Genomic DNA, 21661 nt, shown 5'->3' on the forward strand with positions numbered 1-21661 from the left:
TTGCGGGCCAAGTTAGAATAGTGTATTGGGCCACATTGGAATGATTGGCGGGCCAGATCTGACCCCCCCCCCCCATCCCCCAAACCCCCACCCCCCCACCCCCCAGGCTTTGACTTTGACACCTGTGCGCCAATCAAATCGGAGGTCGTCGTTCGACCTCAAGAATAAAAAGTTGTGTATTTTAATGTCATTTTGCTGACTTATTTTAATGTTCATGTAACACTTTTTGTTACCCAATGACACAATAAGGCCAGAGGGCGTGTCCATGACGTAATGTGTGGAGGAGGCTCCTCCCCCTTGCATATATGCAACATGCTGCAGAAAGCATTTTGTAAGGCTGCTTATATAAACTATTACATGAAACTATGGCATTGTGTAATGTCAATGACTATATATATGTATATATATATAGGTAGTTTTCCCATGCCGTTTTAGTGGTGTTCCAGTTGTGTATTTGTTAAAAATCCATCTTGCAAAGAATGTTTCTATAGTTTGCAGTGTGTGTTTCTATAGTTTGCAGTTGATATAGTTTGCAGTGTAAGAGGTTATACAACAACACCATTGCGTTATATAAGTGACCGAGCCGCTGGCCAATGAGAGCGCGCCTCGCCGGTCACGTGACGGCGCCTCGCCGACTTTGGGCGAAGCATAGCAAGACGGAGCTGTTAGCCTTCGCAAGCTAGCGACTAGTTGGCGACGCAGGCGGCAACATAGGTGGGTTTTTTTGGGGCGGCTGTTTTTTCCCCAACACTATTGACGACGCTCTTATAGGACCGCAAAAATGGAGCAGACTACACCGGCAGTCGCTTGGAGGGCGGAAAAGCGGCCAGCTCGTCGTTAGCTTCGGATGCTAGCTTCGGCTGCTAGCTTGTGTAAATAACCTAACTTAAATTTTTTAAAATTCCGTTTAACTGAGAATGTCAGTTTGCCGCGTAGTGAATATTATTCAGCTTTTTTTGTTCAAACCGGAAGGATTTTAACACCGGCTCTCAGGGCAGTGCGATATCGACCTCGACCTCCGAAGACGCAATTGATTTGAATGGTAACATTGTTCCGTGTTTAAAATTCATAACGGCCAGAAAGTCGTAAACATAAGTAATGTTGACTTCGAACCAAGGTGCAATTTAGTTAAGTTACCTTTTTTTCCTGTGCTTAAGTAGTTTTATAACGTCCAGAAAGTAGTAAACATAAGTAACCTTGATATCGACCCAAGGCGAAATTTAGTTTAATAACATTTTTTCTGTGCTAAACTAGTTGACAAGTAGTACACACAAGTAACATTGAGGTCGCAATTTAGTTGAATAATAAAATACAATTCTGTGCTAAAATAGTTGCGTAACAATCAGAAAATAGGAAACAAATAATATTGATATCGAAGACTCAATTTAGTAGTTAAATTATCACATGTTTTTGTGCTGAAGTAGTTGTGTAACGTCCAGAAAGTAGTAAACATAAGTGACATAGGAGGCGGAGAAGGGAGGGCAGGGGGGCGGACTCCAACTGTATTACAAAATAGATCCAGAATGAATCTGAATCTGCCCCCAGTGGGCATTAGTGGTTCATATTCGGGTGTCCGGGAGCTTCTTTCTCTGGACACTATTTGAACTTTTAGGTCGAGTAGAGACTTCTGAAGAGGACCATGGAGGTCTGCTCCCACCCGGCATTCCCGGGGATCTGCCCGGAGATGCTGGAGGTAGCGGAGGAGGCCAGCCGGGCAGGGGACTTTAGCCTGGCGGCCGAGATCTACAGCTCGCAGCTGTCGGGCCTCCAGCAGCCGGACCGGGGCCTGTGCCTGAGGAAGGCCGACTCTCTGGCGCGCGCCGGCCGGATCTCGGAGGCGCTGGACTCATACTGCGCAGCGGCCGGCCTGGGCAAGCTGCGGCCGGAGGAGCTGACGCTGCTGGTGGAAAGCATCGCCCGGAGCCTCCGTGACAAGGAGCCGGGCCTGGGCGGGAACGACGGGGAGGAGGAGGAGGACAACGACGGCGGCGACGGAGAGTGCGCCAAGGGCGAGATTTTGGATTTGTTCTCCTGCGGCCTCTGCAGGCGTCTCCTCCACGAGCCCTCCACCGTGGAGTGCGGACACACCTTCTGCAGACGCTGCCTGGACGGGGACTCGGTGACGGACTGTGTGCACTGCAAGCAGGCCCTCGTCAGGAAAGAGGGGCTGCCCAACGGCCGGAGACTCAACGTGGTCCTCAGCAGCCTGCTGGACAAGCTGTTTGCCGCCGAGAGCCGGGCCCGCAGGGTGTGGATGGAAGGGGAGGTCCTGTGGCACAACCGGGACCTGGCCGGGGCCCTGCACAAGTACGACGAAGCCGTGGATTTGGGTAAGAAACACGACTTGTGGATCATTTCTGTTCATATTGTTTGGAACACATGACCTACTTTTCTCTGCGGCGGTTCATGGTGTCACCAGCAGGCGGCGCCAGTAAGCTCCCTAGAGGTCAGCTGTTATATGACTGCATGACGCACTGTCCTGTTGCCTAACTACAGCCTTTTTTCCACCCAAAGTTCCAAGGGCCGCATATTAAAAAAACCTCAAAGTATGCGGGGGATAATTTGATGTTTTGTGTAAAAAAAAAATGCTGACTCTTTGTCAACTTTGTGTATATTATCAGTTATCACATACATGTCCAAAGTGCAGTGTGGCCTGCAGCAAATTGTCAAAAAAAAACAGTAAAAATGTAGGAAAAAGTACACAATTTGATATTAATAATAGAATACACTTTGCCACTTATAAGCCAAAGCTGACAATACGTTTTGTCTTTATAGGAGTCATATTATGATATTTTTCTACATATAAACTACTTCCTCGTGGTCTACATAACATGCATTGGCGTTTTTTTTGGTCCAAATGTAGCATAGATTGTTTTACAGATCATCTTCAAGTCGCTTTCTTTCAGGATGCCCCAGTTTGTGGGCTATGTTATTTACATGCCTCCACTGCGACAGTCTTCTTGGCGCCTACCTTTTTTTAGTAGTTTGTATTACAAATGGCAACAGCGAAGGATGAATGTGCATGTGCGAGCCAGGCAGCCCCACAAGAAGAGGATAGAAGAAAATATATGAGTACAGGCCAAAAGTTTGGACATATATATGGAATATAAAACATGTTTTATATAGTAGTTTCTTCAAAATAGCCACCCTTTTCTCTGATTACTGCTTTGCACACTCTTGGCATTCTTTCCATGAGCTTCAAGCACACCTGTGAAGTGAAAACCATTTCAGGTGACTGCCTCTTAAAGCTCATCGAGAGAATGCCAAGAGTGTGCAAAGCAGTAATCGGAGTTTGCTTGTCTAATATTAAAACGGAAATTTCCTTGTATTTGTGCAATGACAATAAAAGAGCATGCCATACCAAGACAGGCAGGTTCCCCCCCAAACCTGGGATCTTGTCAATTTCGTTGAGAGGTCAGTTGATCGATTACATTGTTTAGATTTCAGAGAGCAGTGCAAAAAGAGGCAGCGAGCAAGTTAAGACGAGACAAAACAAAGAAGCGAGCTAAAGGGAGAGGGGAAGGGGAGCGTCCGCCTTCGATGAGTGCAGGTGAGAATAATAAGTGTGGAAAAATAGGTGATATATTTTTTGCTTAATTAAAGAAAATATAAACAAAACAATATGATTAAATAAAATAAAGTATACAGAATTGTACATATAAAAAGTCAGGCTTTTCACTTCACATGTCAAAGTCGTGCACTCAGTAAAGGATGAATTCATGAGGGTCACAGTAGTCCTTATGGTCCAGTTCATCTTAAAAAAAACAATAAATAAAGAATAAATGTCAGTGTTTATTCCATGGTGACAACATGAACACATCAGATTTAGTGTTGGCTTGTTAGCATTAGCTTTGGGTTTTGTAACACAAAAGGCGTGTCACTCATTACTTTTACAGCATGTAACAAATAGGAAATATTGGATGTTTACCCTCATTCCACTTGTTTACTACCTCCTCTGTATCACAGTTATTCTCAAACATTGAAGTTTAGAAGTCTGGCGGAATACTTTATGTTCCTCTGTAAATAGATTTAAAAGAGAATGTCCTCTTCTCGTAGCTTTGTGTATCTAAACTAGGTCATTTACAACATGAAACTGCACACTGCCATATTTTCCTGACTATAGAGTGCACCGGCATACAAGCCACACCCATTACATTTTAAAAGAAAAAATTAATTTTCCATGTACTAGCTGCACTATAAGTTCCAGATATATACGTTGTGAAATTAGTTATTTACACAAATAATTTATAAATGTCTTTTTGCATATCTTAATTGTTTCCAAACAGTGTCTGTAACACAGCAGTAAAACGGCTGATCAAACAAAACAGAAGTCATCGTCATTGACCCACTAGCTGCGGGAGCTAGCTCTCCAATCAGCTAAACAGACTCAATAACTTTTTAAATTCACAAAAGTGAAACAACACAAAAAGAATGCCATTATAAGTTAATAATACTAACTCCACGGTGACGTCTCGGGGAATTTATGAAAAACTGAAACAACACAAAAAGAATGCCATTACAAGTTAATAACACAAACACTCGCTTGATTTACTGTATATTATAGGAGCACGTACAAATTTGCACGAAAACACTCCTACACATTTCACACATCGGATGGTTTAGTAAGTAAGAATTGTTTTAGTTGTATTGTAAAACTTACAAACATTGCTGGGGGTGATGAATAAAAACTCCATACGACTAGAAACGCTATGGACGGCTGTAAGACGGAAGGGCACTTCTACTTCTGGTTGAAAGCACTAAATGGAAGGACTTCAGTGAGTAAACTCGTCCCAAAAAATGGAGCAATAGCACAAACACAGCTTTTTAGCGTATCTGCTTGTTTTTATTTGGTTTTTTTCTTTCAACTTCTTGCATTATGGCCGTCGGCAAAGAAAAATCCCAAAATTACCCGCACCGTTTTATAAGCCGGAGGGTTCTAAGTGTATGAAAGAAGGAGCGGCTTGTGGTCCTGAATTTCTGGTACTAATAATGGGTGTTGGTATCAGCCCTGAAAACAAGCACACATACAGGTAGCTACAGTCTGCTCTCACACCCAATGTATTTAATATTAGTAAGGAGGAGGGGCCACATAACGTGACTAAACACTGACATGTATTTAATATTAGTAAGGAGGAGGGGCCACATAGCGTGACTAAACACTGACATGTATTTAATATTAATAAGGAGGAGGGGCCACATAGCGTGACTAAACACTGACATGTATTTAATATTAGTAAGGAGGAGGGGCCACATAACGTGACTAAACACTGACATGTATTTAATGTTAGTAAGGAGGAGGGGCCACATAGCGTGACTAAACACTGACATGTATTTAATATTAGTAAGGAGGAGGGGCCACATAGCGTGACTAAACACTGACATGTATTTAATATTAGTAAGGAGAAGGGGCCACATAACGTGACTAAACACTGACATGTATTTAATATTAATAAGGAGGAGGGGCCACATAGCGTGACTAAACACTGACATGTATTTAATATTAGTAAGGAGGAGGGGCCACATAACGTGACTAAACACTGACATGTATTTAATATTAGTAAGGAGGAGGGGCCACATAGCATGACTAAACACTGACATGTATTTAATATTAGTAAGGAGGAGGGGCCACATAGCGTGACTAAACACTGACATGTATTTAATATTAGTAAGGAGGAGGGGCCACATAACGTGACTAAACACTGACATGTTGAGTTTCATAAGTGTTGGGTAATATTTAGGTCAAAGTTATGACGTCTCATGTAACTGCATTAGTCAGACTTTGCTCGTTCAGAGTGTGCTTTGTTCTCGTCTAGAATGTTCCCTCCTCACCGGAAATCATTTATTTACTTGCAACGTTTTTGTTTTGTTTTTAGATTAGAAAAATGGTTCTCGTCATTTCTTCCAAAGCCCTCCTGCAAATGACACCGTGTCAAATATTTGAGCTCCAGGATCAACACTGATGCATGCCTTCTGTCCACACCAGTGTTCCTTCGCCAGGCGGCAAGTGCCCGCACGGTCTGCCGTCTGCGACGTGGCAGCCACGTGTGATGACACCGTGTGTGTCTTGTTTACCAACACCACATGCCTCTGCCGCTCATTCAAGGAAACGCCAGACCCAAATATTAGATTGTAGCTCATTAGGGCTGTCGATCTTTGGGCACCACACCATTCCATTCGGAATCAATTATCAATCAAAACCAACCAAGTCGTTACTTTTCAATAGCATTTGGTGCCAGTTCTCTGATTAACGTCATTCCTCCGTAAAATAGATACCAGCTCTGATAAATGTATATATTACTTTAAAGAAACTTGGTTTTGTTAAATACAATTCTAGCCAAACATTTAATAAAGTCAAATAAGGCAAAAAGAAGTATCCAACACTTCTCTTTTCTAAAGAGAATATGTGATCATATTCATTTATAGGATTTGGCAAACAAATAAAATAAATATATATATATATATATATATATATATATATATATATATATATATATATATATATATATATATATATATATATATATAATATTAGGGCTGCAACAACTAATCGATTCGTTGGATCTATGCTATGCGCAGAGGCTACTTTTTATTTTATTTTATTTTTTTATAAACCTTTATTTATAAACTGCAACATTTACAAACAGCTGAGAAACAATAATCAAAATAAGTATGGTGCCAGTATGCTGTCTTTTTTTCAATAAAATAGTAGAAAGGATAGAAATGTAGTTGTCTCTTTTATCCGATTATTAATTGATTAATCGTAGTGATAATCGACAGATTAATCGATTATCAAATTAGTTATTTGCAGCCCATATATATATATATATATATATATATATATATATATATATTTTCTCCAGCACCCCCCGTGACCCCGAGAGGGACAAGCGGTAGAAAATGGATGGAAGTTTTATTTTTTTTAATCGATTAAAAATTGCAATTCATTCGAAAAGCTTTTTTTTTTTTTCACCCGGACACATACTGGGAAACCTCTAAAGATGCTCACATGATCTTTTAGACTGCTTAGAGTGGTCATCAACTATGGTTGTCCCGTACCAATATTTTGGTACTTTTCAAAATAAAATGTCCTTATTAGCTTTAGTTGAATATAAAATCTTATGATACATTGAACATGTTTCTTATAGCAATCAAAGGACAATTTTTAGTCCTTAAATAAAAAATAGTGGACATACTAGACAATTTGTATTATAGTAGTAAGTAAACAGACTTCTAATTAATCTGCTGACATATTGTCATATCTCATTTTATTATTTTGTCAACATTATTAATTAACTTGTTCATTTCCTGTTAATATCTGCTTACTTCCTGTTTTAACATGTTCCATCTACACTTCTGTTAAAATGTAATCACTTATTCTTCTCTTCTTTGATAAACAGTCAGATACCAAGTAAATACATTGGTCATATTTATGGAAATATTTCCTGACTTCATTTGTTTGCATTGAGGAGCGCTAGCTTGCTGCTAGCGGTTAGCTATTGTATCCTGTAGTGAAACATGTTCATCTATTCCTGGTCCGGCAGGGATGACACGTGTAAGAAACATAGTGTATTTGTCGCCATGGTGGCGAGGATTAGTGATTTGGAAGCAGCTCAAACACTGTGGACGGACGTTAGTCGCTAGCCAGCTATGTTTTGTGGCGCTTCAGTGTTTATAGCTTCACCTTTTTTTGTCAGTTTTGAAGCCTGAATACGTCCATTTTCCCCTCTTCTGTCTACACGCTGCTCTGTGAGTGTGTTGGCTCACATTAGACCTAGACTTCCTTTTATTGTCATTCAAATGTGAACTTTACAGTACAGATAAGAACGTTGCATTAGCTGGTTGTAGTGCAGGATACAAGAGCAATAAGGTGCAGATATAAATACATAGATTACATGCGACTTGGCTTATATTACAACGTGCCATCATGTCCATGAAAAAAAAAAGTACTGCCGTCTTTCAAAGGCAGTATGGTAAAAAATATATATTAGTACCGTGGTACTTTAAATGGTGGTATACAGTTCACTTATCAGTGGCTGCAGTTTGACCCTGGAACAGATGAAATGATTGGTTTATACCAGCGCGTGACGGACCACAAGCCCGTTGGACTGGAACGTGCTCGGTGCAAGTGGCGGCTGGAATAAAAGGCCTCCCTGCAGATACCATCGTGTCGATCATGTTGCGCGCGCGGCCTCACTCGCCGCTCCCACCACCGCGTGACTCCATGGCGCATGTCACCTCATGACGCCGCGTGGCCTACTTCTGTCCGACCTGACCCCGCTCCTTTCCTGTCTCTGTGTGCACAGTGCCCCCCTCAGGCAGACTGCTGTGCCAGCGGGCCGAGCTGCACCTGGAGATGGAGAGCTGCACACTGGCTCTGCAGGACGCCAGCAGCCTCTGCAGGATGAAGCCTCTCTGGCCCAGGGTGAGAGGAATATTCTTTCATCAACTCCTTTTCTTAGGGTTTTAAAGACAGTAAATCCCTTCTATTAGTGGGGCTTATGTTCCGAGACCCTGCGCTTGGCTTAAAATGCCACTGTAAATCATTTTAAATGCACTTTTACACACAAAGAAACAGTTTTGTGCATACAGTTTTGTATAGTCGCACATGGCATCTTGTCAAAGACAGCGCCCTCTGCTGGATTCATAGCTGCAGCACTTTCCTATGCAAATAGCCCATCAAACAACTTTAAGTTAGCATTTAAACCAAGCAGAGAATGTGTAAATATGGGTTGGACTTGGGGGAATAGTCAGCTTTTTAACTTGCAATCTTGAATGTGGTCGTTAGTAAGGGTGCTCCAAATTGCCATTTTTATTTATCCCATTCTAAATCAGTTCATGGTTTTCAAAAATCAATGGGGAAAATGTTTACGTTTTGATGCACCACAAAATACCAAATTATTATATTTTAATTTTAATGTCAATAATTTATTTATTTATTATTTTAACTATCGATAATTAGAAATATATATTATTTGTAGTAATGATTATATATGTATATATATGTCGATTATATAATTTAAAAAAAAAACATCTATCATATATACTAAATATAAAATATATAGTTTATAATTTAAATAAATATTTACTTTTAAATATAATATAAACAAGTACAATTGTGAGAATCGGTTTGAATCAATTCTGAATCAAATTGTCACCCCAAGAATCGTGAGTTAGGGGGTAAATGTTTACGTTTGATGCACCACAAAATACCAAATTTTTACATTTTAATTTTAATATCAATAATTGTTTTATTATTTTAATTATCAATAATTTGAAATAAATATTAGTATTTGTAGTAATGATTATATATTATATTTCGATTACCGGTATATAATTTTAAAAACATCCATATATTATATATACTAAATATATAGTTTATAATAAAAATAAATATTTAATTTTGAATATAATATAAAGTATTATATAATATAAACAATTAAGTACAATTGTGAGAATCGATTCTGAATCGAATTGTCACCCCAAGAATCGTGAATGGGGCAAAAATTCTTGTAATGTTTACGTTTGATACCACATAGTTTACAGTTTTATGTTGATACGCAAAACGTTCTTTCCTTTTAAAATCCGTGTTAAAGTGCTTTGAGTCTCTGGAGAAAAGCGCTATATAAATACAAGAAGGTAACAAATGAGAAGATGCCTGGTCTTGTCCCAACATGCAAAGGAGCAGTGATGACGAGTGTGCTCCTCTTCCTCCAGGCTCACTACCTGAAGGCCACCACGCTGAGCCGAGCGGGTCGCAACGACGAGGCCTTGCAGGAGTACTTCCTGTGTGTGGCGCTCAAGCCCAACTGGACCAAAGTCAAGCTGGAGGCTCAGAAGGTAAGAGCAGCTCCATCCTGTGTCCGCATCCTCCGCCCGCTTCACGCTCACCTCGCCGCTTTCTTTTGTTTGTTTTAACCGCGCAGGTCCTCGGCCAGCTCTTCTCCTCCGTGTTCGAGAACCGAGACGTGCCCACGCCGCCGCACCCTCAGCAGGGCGGCACGGCCACGCGCCTCATCAAGCCGCCCGCCCTGCTGAGGTCGCTCAGCCCGCTCACACAGCCTTCATCCTCACAGGTGAGTCCTCTCACAGCAGCAGCACACTTCCTCCCCACTTCACAAGAAGGCCACACAATACAGACTTACCTTAAAGCTCCTATTGTATAGCTTTATTATGCTTTGACTTAAGATACTGGTCCAAAGATGTGATGCACCAATACATGTGAGGATGTTTCATTTTATACATCACACAACAAGCTGGTCAAATAAGTCTCAATGTGAACACAATTGTATTGTTTTTATTATTATTATTTGTTGTTGTTTCAAATCATATTTCAAGTGATTTTAATATCCATCCACATAATAGTGATCGCTTAGGCCTCGTCTAACTTTGAGCTCATGTCAAAGCAACTATTATGATGATGACATGATCTTACATGTGTCCAGGACTCTGACTTGTGCGGGACTACAAGCTCCTCTGAGGACCAGCCGTCCTCCAGACTCTCTCTGGTCTCTGCTGAGACGTCCGACTGTGGTCCGGCCGCAGAGGACAGTAAGAGTCTGGCTGCCGTCCTGGCCTCCGTAGCAGCGCCCCCTAGTGGTCTGAAGAGGAAGCAAAGTGAGGACGCAGCCTCGCACCCTCCCGCCAAGCTGCTCAAAGCTGGTAGGTTTCATGCATTTTGCGGACGTGACAAAAAGGGCGTAGCTAGTGCTAAAAAGAAGTCAAAATATATATATATATTTTTTTTTTTAAAACGGTACAAAAAGGTGTGCATGCGTGTGTGTATATGTATGTGTGCGAGTGTGTGTACATACAAAAAGCTGTGTGTATGTATGTATGTATTTGTGTGTGTGTGTGTGTGTGTGTGTGTGTGTATGTATATATGTACGTGTATATATATGTATGTATATATGTGTGTGTGTGTGTGTGTATATATATATATATATGTATGTATATATTAGGGCTGCAACAACTAATGGATTAAATCGATTAAAATCGATTATAAAAATAGTTGCCGATTAATTTAGTCGTCAATTCGTTGGATCTATGGCATGCGCAGAAAAAAACTTTAAAACTTTTTTTTTTTTTTTTAAATAAACCTTTATTTATAAACTGCAACATGTACAAACAGCTGAGAAACAATAATCAAAATAAGTATGGTGCCAGTATGCTGTTTTTTTTTCAATAAAATACTGGAAAGGATAGAAATGTAGTTTGTCTCTTTTATCCGATTATTAATAGATTAATCGAAGTAATAATCGACAGATTAATCGATTATCAAATTAATCGTTAGTTGCAGCCCTAATATATATATATATTAGGGGTGTAACGGTACACAAACATTTCGGTTCGGTACGTACCTCGGTTTAGAGGTCACGGTTCGGTTCATTTTAAGTACAGTAAGAAAACAACAAAATATACATTTTTGGGTTATTTACCAAATTTGCAAAATCTTCCACCAAAAAATATTTTTCTTAGTGTAATATTTGATGTGAAGTAATGGGAACCTTGGATCGGTCAATAATTCATAATAACATTGATTTTGATTCAATATTATGTTTAGAGCAATGACAGTTTGAAAGAGAAAAAAAAAACAGCTTTGTTTTATTAGTCAACATTGCAAATTTTTCTAAATGACATTTAACCTTTAAGCTTTTTTATTTCACTTTTGTTAAGGTTTAGTTTATTTGAATAGTATTTTTAGAATGTGCCGTGGGCCTTTAAAACATTAGCTGTGGGCCGCAAATGGCCTCCGGGGCACACTTGACACCCCTGCTATAGATAATAAAAAAATTAAATGTGATAAATCTATGGATAAAAAGCAGAGCCTGGCGACGCATGCGCATTTATCATCATAACTCTCTCTCTCTCTGTCTCTGCCCCTCCCTCACCAATGCTGCTGTTTGTTTTGTTTTTAACCCCTTCTTAACCCTGAACGTACATTGAAAATACACGCAACCCTAACTCAAAATGCCGGACATTTGAGGCATTTAAGAAACTCGGCCCTGACAGCTCCGCAAAAGAGGACGTATGGTCAGTCTATCCTAGCCCGTTAGCTGCTAGCATGCCGTGTGTTGTGCCTCGGTGTGCATTGTTTACACAACGTGCGTTACGCTACTTCATATGTCCGTGTGGAAACTCGTTCGGTACACCTCCGAACCGTACCCCCCGTACCGAAACGGTTCAATACAAATACACGTACCGTTACACCCCTAATGTGTATATATGTGTGGGTGTGGGTGTGGGTGTGGGTGTGACAGTGACAGATTTCATGTATTTTGTCAGTTTTCCAAACATGGCATTTGTGAAAGTGACGTAAGAGCAAGGTTAACAGAGAAGCCACTAGATGGCAGAGGAGAATGTTTCAGGACATAAGAGGTGTATGTACTAGATGGCCGAGGAGAATGTTTCAGGACATAAGAGGTGTATGTTTATGTCCCACAGCGGAGCGGACGTCAGCAGGAAGTGTGAGTGTTCCACTGGAGCTGTTGGACAGCGGTGACATGGAGTGTTCTCTTTGCATGAGGTGATTGTCTAAACGGCAGCTGCCATTGTGAAGATTGTTGCCGTGTCGCCAACCGCCTCCTTTTTGCTCCTCCAGGTTGTTCTACGAGCCGGTGGCCACGCCCTGCGGACACACCTTCTGCCTGAAGTGTCTGCAGCGCTGCCAGGACCACACCCCCAACTGTCCTCTGTGCAAGGAGAACCTATCTGAGGTGAGTCTTCTCCTCCTCACACAACATTTTTAGCTTCTGCTGAACTCTGAGCTCACCATCTTGTCCCGGCTAGTGTCTGGCAAACCGAGGATACAACAAGACGCTGCTGATGGAGGAGGTGCTGCTGCGCTACCTCAGCAAGGAGCTGGCCGAGAGGAAGACCATCCACGAGGAGGAGATGAAGGAGCTCTCCAAGTCAGTCTTCCACTGACGTCACGGCTGTCACTGTTTGTTCCATGTTGCTCATCTTCTTTGTCCCGCAGCCTGATGCAGGAAGTGCCCATCTTTGTGTGCACCATGGCCTTCCCCACCATCCCCTGCCCGCTGCACGTCTTCGAGCCCCGCTACCGCCTCATGATCCGCCGCTCCATGGAGACGGGCACCAAGCAGTTTGGCATGTGCATCGCCGACCAGCTCAAGGGCTTCGCCGACTACGGCTGCATGCTGCAGGTGACATCATTACTTTCCCAAGTGACATCAAGAGCATCGGAACGCTAATCAAATACAAATTAAACAGTAATATAAATATTTTTTTTGTATTTGAAGAAAAAATATTTTAATATATTTTGTTAGTTTTTCAAATATAACATTTGAAAGTGACAAAAAGAACACTAACGTTTAAAAAAAATATGGAGAAAAAAAACAGTACAAAAAAATATATATTTTTAATTATAAATGCAAAAAGTAATGATAAAAAAATAGTATAAAATATATATATATTTATTTATTATTTATCATTATTTATAAAATATATAAATACAAGTAATTTAAATGTATTTATGAAAAGGACCTAAAGAGCATCGTAACGCTAAACACATAAAAATCAAACCGCAATATAAATATTTTTTTTCTATTTGAAGAGAAAATATTTAATATATTTTGTTAGTTTTTCAAATATAACCTCTGTGAAAGTGACAAAGTACGCTAAGGTTAAAAAAAATATATATATGGAAAAAACAGTACAAAAAATATATTTAAAATTATAAATGCAAACAAATAATGATCAAAAATAGTATAAAATATATAAATACAAGTAATAAACATTTTAAGGAAAAAGTTGTCATATATTTTGTTAGTTTCCCAAATATAACATTTGTGAAAAGGACATGAACGGCATCGTAACGCTAAACAAATAAAAATCAGTTAAAAAACTAACAAAATGTATAAAAATATTTTTTCTTAAAATGCAAAAAAATAATAAATAATAATAATATATATATATTATTTTTTATTTAGTATTTTTTATTTTATTTTAAGAAAAAAGATTTATTTATATATATATAATTTTTATTTTTTACAATTTTTTTTGTATTTTAAGAAACATTTTTTTTATATATTGTTAGTTTTTTAAATATAACCTTTGTGAAAGTGACAAAAAGAACGTTAACATTAAAACACATTTTTATGGAAAAAACAATACAATTAAATTGTAAATTAAAAAAAAAATAAAAACAATAAACAATATATAAATACAAGTATTTTTAATTTTAAGGAAAAAATTGTCATAATTTGTTAGTTTCTCAAATATAACATTTGTGAAAGTGACAAAGTATGCTAAGGTTAAAAAAATATATATGTGGAAAAACAGTACAAAAAATATATTTAAAATTATAAATGCAAAAAAATAATGATCAAAAATAGTATAAAATATATTAATACAAGTAATAAAAATTTTAAGGAAAAAGTTGTCATATATTTTGTTAGTTTCCCAAATATAACATTTGTGAAAAGGACATAAACGGCATCGTAACGCTAAACAAATAAAAATCGGTTAAAAAACTAACAAAATATATACAAATATTTTTTCTTAAAATACAAAAAAATAATAATATATATATATATATATATTATTTTTTATTGAGTATTTTTTATTTTATTTTAAGAAAAAAGATGTATTTATATATATATAATTTTTTATTTTTTACTGTTTTTTTTTTTGTATTTTAAGAAACATTTTTTTTATATATTGTTTAAGTTTTTTAAATAAAACCTTTGTAAAAGTGACAAAAAGAACGTTAACATAAACACATTTTTATGGAAAAAACAATACAATTAAATTGTAAATTAAAAAAAAATAAAAACAATAAAAAATATATAAATACAAGTATTTTTAATTTTAAGGAAAAAATGGTCATAATTTGTTAGTTTCTCAAATAAAACATTTGTGAAAGTGACAGTTTTCTCACTTTAAACAAAAAAAATAAAGTACAAAAAATATATATATCTTTTTTTTTTACAATTAGCATTTATGAAAGTGACAAAATGAGCTTAGCAAATGCTTAAAAATACATAAATAAAATAAAAAGTAATATACAAATTATTGGAACTTAGAAAATACATTTAAAGAAGTAATAGTTTTCATATATTTAGTTAGTGTCCCAAATATAGCGTTTTTATCACAGTGAAAGTGATGAAAAGAAAAAAGTAATAGAAATGCATTTTTAATTTTAGGAAATTAGGTTTCATGTATTTTGTTGATTTCCCAACTATAGAAGTGTGAAAGTGACAAAAATAAAAAAATATATATTTATTGAGAAAATTAAATACAAAAAATATTTTTTCAAAAGTATAAATGCAAAAAATAACAATAAAAACAGTGTAAAATAAATAATTAAAATATTTGTACTTTCTTATTTTAAGAAAAAATATATTTTGTTAGTTTCTCAAATATAACATTTGTGAAAGTGACAAATGAAAAAAATCCAAGGAAAACAAATTGATTAAAAAAAGTTAATCATATTTCATTGTTAATTTGCTAAATGCATCATTTGTGAAAGTGACAAAAGAAGAGCAGACCAGAGAAGTGATCCAAAAAGAGGCGTGATTTAAAGGAAGTGTCCAGCGTGTGATTGGTCCATCTCCTCCCTGCAGGTGCAGGACGTCAAGTTCTTCCCTGACGGCCGCTCGGTGGTGGAGACTGTGGGCGTGTCTCGCTTCAAAGTCTTAAGTCACGGCCAAAGGGACGGCTACCACACGGCCAAGATCGAATACCTGGAGGACAAAAAGGTGCGTGAAGAAATCCCCTGTGGGTGCGGGCCTCTTATTTCACACACCTGCTTGTGTCCAGGTGGAGGGGGAGGAGCTTAGTGAGCTGCTGAAGCTGCATGACGCCGTGTACGAGCAGGCCAACAACTGGGTCACCTCGCTCAAGGACAACATGAAGAGTCAGATTCTCAGCCACTTTGGACACCTGCCTGGGAAAGACCCAAACCCCCAGGTGAGAAACGTCTTAGAAAACATAAGTTCTGATGGGTCTTACAGGCCAGTCCAAGTGTAATATTTCATATAAGTTGTGATGGGTCCTACGGGCCAGTCCAAGTGTAATATTTCATATAATAATAATAAGTTGTGATGGGTCCTACAAGCCAGTCCAAGTGTAATATTTATATAATAATAATAAGTTGTGATGGGTCCTACAAGCCAGTCCAAGTGTAATATTTCATATAATAATAATAATAAGTTGTGATGGGTCCTACAGGCCAGTCCAAGTGTAATATTTCATATAATAATAATAATAAGTTGTGATGGATCCTACAGGCCAGTCCAAGTGTAGTATTTCATATAATAAGTTCTGATGGGTCCTACAAGCCAGTCCAAGTGTAATATTTCATATAATAATAATAATAAGTTGTGATGGATCCTACAGGCCAGTCCAAGTGTAATATTCCATATAATAATAATAAGTTGTGATGGATCCTACAGGCCAGTCCAAGTGTAATATTCCATATAATAATAATAAGTTGTGATGGATCCTACAGGCCAGTCCAAGTGTAATATTCCATATAATAATAATAAGTTGTGATGGGTCCTACAGGCCAGTCCAAGTGTAATATTCCATATAATAATAATAAGTTGTGATGGGTCCTACAGGCCAGTCCAAGTGTAATATTTCATATAATAATAATAAGTTGTGATGGGTCCTACAGGCCAGTCCAAGTGTAATATTCCATATAATAATAATAAGTTGTGATGGGTCCTACAGGCCAGTCCAAGTGTAATATTTCATATAATAATAATAAGTTGTGATGGGTCCTACAGGCCAGTCCAAGTGTAATATTCCATATAATAATAATAAGTTGTGATGGATCCTACAGGCCAGTCCAAGTGTAATATTCCATATAATAATAAGTTGTGATGGGTCCTACAGGCCAGTCCAAGTGTAATATTTCATATAATAATAATAAGTTGTGATGGGTCCTACAGGCCAGTCCAAGTGTAATATTCCATATAATAATAATAAGTTGTGATGGATCCTACAGGCCAGTCCAAGTGTAATATTCCATATAATAATAATTTGTGATGGGTCCTACAGGCCAGTCCAAGTGTAATATTCCATATAATAATAATAAGTTGTGATGGGTCCTACAGGCCAGTCCAAGTGTAATATTCCATATAATAATAATAAGTTGTGATGGATCCTACAGGCCAGTCCAAGTGTAATATTCCATATAATAATAATAAGTTGTGATGGGTCCTACAGGCCAGTCCAAGTGTAATATTCCATATAATAATAATAAGTTGTGATGGATCCTACAGGCCAGTCCAAGTGTAATATTCCATATAATAATAATAAGTTGTGATGGGTCCTACAGGCCAGTCCAAGTGTAATATTCCATATAATAATAATAAGTTGTGATGGGTCCTACAGGCCAGTCCAAGTGTAATATTCCATATAATAATAATAAGTTGTGATGGGTCCTACAGGCCAGTCCAAGTGTAATATTCCATATAATAATAATAAGTTGTGATGGGTCCTACAGGCCAGTCCAAGTGTAATATTCCATATAATAATAATAAGTTGTGATGGATCCTACAGGCCAGTCCAAGTGTAATATTTCATATAATAATAATAAGTTGTGATGGATCCTACAGGCCAGTCCAAGTGTAATATTTCATATAATAATAATAAGTTGTGATGGGTCCTACAGGCCAGTCCAAGTGTAATATTCCATATAATAATAATAAGTTGTGATGGATCCTACAGGCCAGTCCAAGTGTAATATTCCATATAATAATAATAAGTTGTGATGGATCCTACAGGCCAGTCCAAGTGTAATATTTATATAATAATAATAAGTTGTGATGGGTCCTACAGGCCAGTCCAAGTGTAATATTCCATATAATAATAATAATAAGTTGTGATGGGTCCTACAGGCCAGTCCAAGTGTAATATTTTATATAATAATAATAATAAGTTGTGATGGGTCCTACAGGCCAGTCCAAGTGTAATATTTATATAATAATAATAAGTTGTGATGGATCCTACAGGCCAGTCCAAGTGGACCAGCCTGGTGCTGGTGGCTGCTGGCTGTCCTCCCCCTGGAGAACCGGGCCCAGCTCACCATCTTGTCCATGAGCAGTCTGAAGGGTCGTCTGCTCGCCATCCGCAAGGTCCTCATCTTCGTCACACGCAAGAGGCCACGATGATGATGATGATGATGACCTCACATCAATGGACTGACTTCTTCTTCACCTGCTTCCTGCACACATGACCATACATGGTCACATGACACCTGTGGTCACATGACTGACTGACTGACCACCTCCTAGCATCCTTCTCACCTGCTCCTCCTCAACACCATCATCTTCTTCACCTGCAGCCGCCATGCTTCCTTCCTCAATATTACTTCTAGAACTTTCTTCTGCTCACATGGAAAACATCTATTTTAAAAAGACGTCAACAAAAGTGTGTATATATATATATATATTTTTTATTGTTTATTTTTGCTAAACATCTTTTAAAGTTGATTATATATAATTAAGGATATTTGTCTTTTTTTTTTTAAGCCAAATAGTTTAATTGAAGTATTGTGCAAAGTATTATTTGCTACAATAATTAGAAGGTTGTAAAAGTTGCTTCTGCTTGCAAAGTTGGACTCAAAACGTCTTTTTAAAAATGGATTCTCTTTCAACAAACACAAAATTCAAGCAACAAAAAAAAAAACATTCTTAAAATTGTATTTTGTTAAAAATCAATCCATCCATTTTCTACCGCTTGTCCCTCTGGATTGTTGGTGTGCACCCTGGCTACTACCCTGGCTACTACCCTGGCTACTACCCTGGCTACTACCCTGACTACTACCCTGACTGCTCTTGTAGCAGCTTTCTTTTTCTTTGTCAACAACTTGGACCAAGGAAGTGGAACTTGGAAACATTTCAAATGGAGACTTCCCTGACATCCAACATGGACTCTAGTCGTCCCTCCGCTCCTTCCACGACCTTTTTTATCGCCAATAAAGAAAATGCATTCATCAAAGTCTCCATCTTTAATCAACTTGAACTCCATTTCCTTCCTTCGCAACAACAAAATCACACTTTGATTTCCTTTAAAAAGCAGGCAGAGATTATGACGTCACAACTTTTAAATCATCCTACCTGCGCCTTGTGGCCACAGGTGTTGGCAATGAAGTCATATTGTGGCCGACACCGCAAATGTTGGTATCGATCCAATACGGATACTGATACTTAGTGCATCCTCAAAGTATTCGCAGCACGATTTTTCCACATTTTCTTCTGTTACAACCTTAAAATGGAATACATTCATTTTTGTCTTCAAAATTCTACACACAACACCATGTTATGGCGAAGTTTTTTTCAGAAATCTTTGCAAATTTATTACATAAAGTATGGGTGAGGGCCGACATCCGGGCAACTGAGCTACATACGGGTTCTTCGAGCCATAGCAACCAGACTGGCGTTGAAAACAAACCGTCGCCATTACTCTTTAACCTGTCGACCTACGCTGGTTAAACCCGTCATTCTGCCTCCAAAATGCCGAAAAACGGTGTTGTTTTTGGTTGTACTAACCACAACTGGAAACAGGGAAAACAAAGGTTGTATTTTGTTCTGCCAAAGCGCGATAAAAGCCCACAGAGACGAGACAAATGGCTCGCAGCTTTACACCGGGAAAACGAGGACGGTTCTCACTGGAGTCCCCCAAAGTCCCGGGTCGTGTGTTCGGATCACTTCCTTTCTGGTAAATATAAGGAACAAAAATCCACCTTCTTAACCACAACTTGGCTATACCGTCCGTGCTAATGTTGTACTTGTTGAATTTGTACCTTATAACGTTCGACAGCTGAAGTTGTTGTTGGGATACCGATATCAACCGATATATACAGTCGTGGAATTAACACATTATTATGCCTAATTTGGACAACCAGGTATGGTGAAGATAAGGTACTTTTTAAAAAAATTAAAAAAAAATATTTATATTTTAGAAACAACGGAGCATTCTTGAATAAAAAAGAAAGTAAAACAATATAAAAACAGTTACATAGAAACTAGTAATGAATGAAAATGAGTAAAATGAAGTGTTAAAGGTTAGTACTATTAGTGGAGCAGCAGCACGCACAATCATGTGTGCTTACGGACTGTATCCCTTGCAGACTGTATTGATATATATTGATATATAATGTAGGAAGCACAATATTGATAACAGAAAGAAATGGGGGGAGGGGGGTTTTTTGGGTTGGTGCACTAATTGTAAGTGTATCTTGTGTTTTTTATGTTGATTTAATAAAAAAAAAAATTATAATAAAAAAAAAAAAAACGATACAGATAATAAAAAAACCGATACCGACAATTTCCGATATTCCGATATTATCGGACATCCCTAATGTCAACTAAAGTATTGACATCCTGATTGAAGTGATTGTGACGTCACAACTTTCAAATCCCTCAGCACACCTGCGCCTTGTGGCCACAGGGGGGCAGTGTTGGCAATGAAGTCAAATTGTGGCCGACTCCGCAAATGTTGGTATCGATCCGATACGGATACCGATAGTTAGTGCATCCTCAAAGTATTTGAGTACCTTTTTTTTTATCCCACATTTTCTTCTGTTACAACCTTAAAATGGAATACATTCAATTTTGTCGACAGCATGTCGCTGGAAAGTGAGTTGAGGTGCGTCACCTGCGTCACCTGCTCCTCCTTGAGAGGCCCACACCTGTCCAAGTGCAAGGTCAATCAGGCCAGGTGTGCACATTGTTCCTGCTTGCTGCCAGACAGCAGGTAGGATGGGAAAATGTTTCATTCAAAGCATTTGTTGTTTTAGCTCGTGGCTTCATTCAAGCCGGCCTGTTTATTAGGGACACTTACACGCATGTACGCTCGCAGGTTACCTGGCCAGGTGTGCCGCCTTTCATTCCCAACGAGCAGCTGGAAGCAACGCGTGGCACGTTTGAAAAGTTCACTGGTACGTTACATGTACATTTAGGCAGGGCCGCCCCGTGGCATAGGCCGTATAGGCAAATGCTAAGGGCGCCGTCCATCAGGGGGCGCCACGCCAGTGCCACAAATGTTGGAGGAAAAATAAATAAATAAATAAATTAAAAGTTGGTACTTAATTAAAATGCAAAGTAAAGCCTATTTAATAGAAATATTATTTGTTACAACATTACGCCCCCCCCCCCCCCCCATCCCCCCGCACGGTGCGCCCCCTCCCTTTCCGTATCATGACTCTTACCACATCAAAAAATCAACACAAGATGTCAAAACGGCCAAAACTGTCAGGTGCCCAGGGAAGAAAAAAGAGAAAAGAAGAGGAGAAACGAGAAAAAGACAGAGGTAGCAGGTAGGTAATGTTAGCCTACATGAAATGATTTGTCTGTTACAGAATGTGATAGTAACCTGGCTTTTTAGCATTAAGCTAATGTTACATGATTCGGCAATTGCTAATCAATAAGTAGCTAGTTCTGTTTTAACGTCGTGTTAATATTGTGGAGGGGGCTAAATTGTTATGGAGAATAATAATGTAACGTTAGGTCATTACAGTACTCCCACCTTACATTCCTCAGGGACATTTGTATTAGATCTTTTAAGCAGGTGTTTTTTGTTGACATTGTTATTGCCTTCTGGTTAGCTAATGTTTGCCCTGCAGGTAATAGTCACTTTTCCACCCCTTTATATATTAGGTATAGTTGTAAGCCTAGTTGTTAAAGTGCAC

At 38.4% G+C, this 21661-nt stretch overlaps 1 protein-coding gene across 1 annotated transcript; it reads left to right on the forward strand.

Annotated features, from left to right (window-relative positions):
• The first annotated feature begins 512 nt into the window (after positions 1-512).
• LOC133663152 (LON peptidase N-terminal domain and RING finger protein 2-like) lies at positions 513-18976 on the forward strand. Its single transcript, XM_062067403.1, has 12 exons — positions 513-2330; positions 8304-8422; positions 9715-9837; positions 9924-10073; positions 10443-10659; positions 12442-12523; positions 12599-12713; positions 12787-12908; positions 12977-13163; positions 15585-15719; positions 15781-15930; positions 17982-18976. Exons 1-12 carry the CDS (start codon positions 1640-1642, stop codon positions 18138-18140), a joined length of 2250 nt encoding a protein of 749 aa, XP_061923387.1. The 5' UTR covers positions 513-1639; the 3' UTR covers positions 18141-18976.
• Positions 18977-21661: the final 2685 nt, after the last annotated feature.

The sequence above is a fragment of the Entelurus aequoreus genome, linkage group LG13 (genome assembly GCF_033978785.1).
Source record: "Entelurus aequoreus isolate RoL-2023_Sb linkage group LG13, RoL_Eaeq_v1.1, whole genome shotgun sequence".
Classification (NCBI taxonomy): domain Eukaryota; kingdom Metazoa; phylum Chordata; class Actinopteri; order Syngnathiformes; family Syngnathidae; genus Entelurus; species Entelurus aequoreus.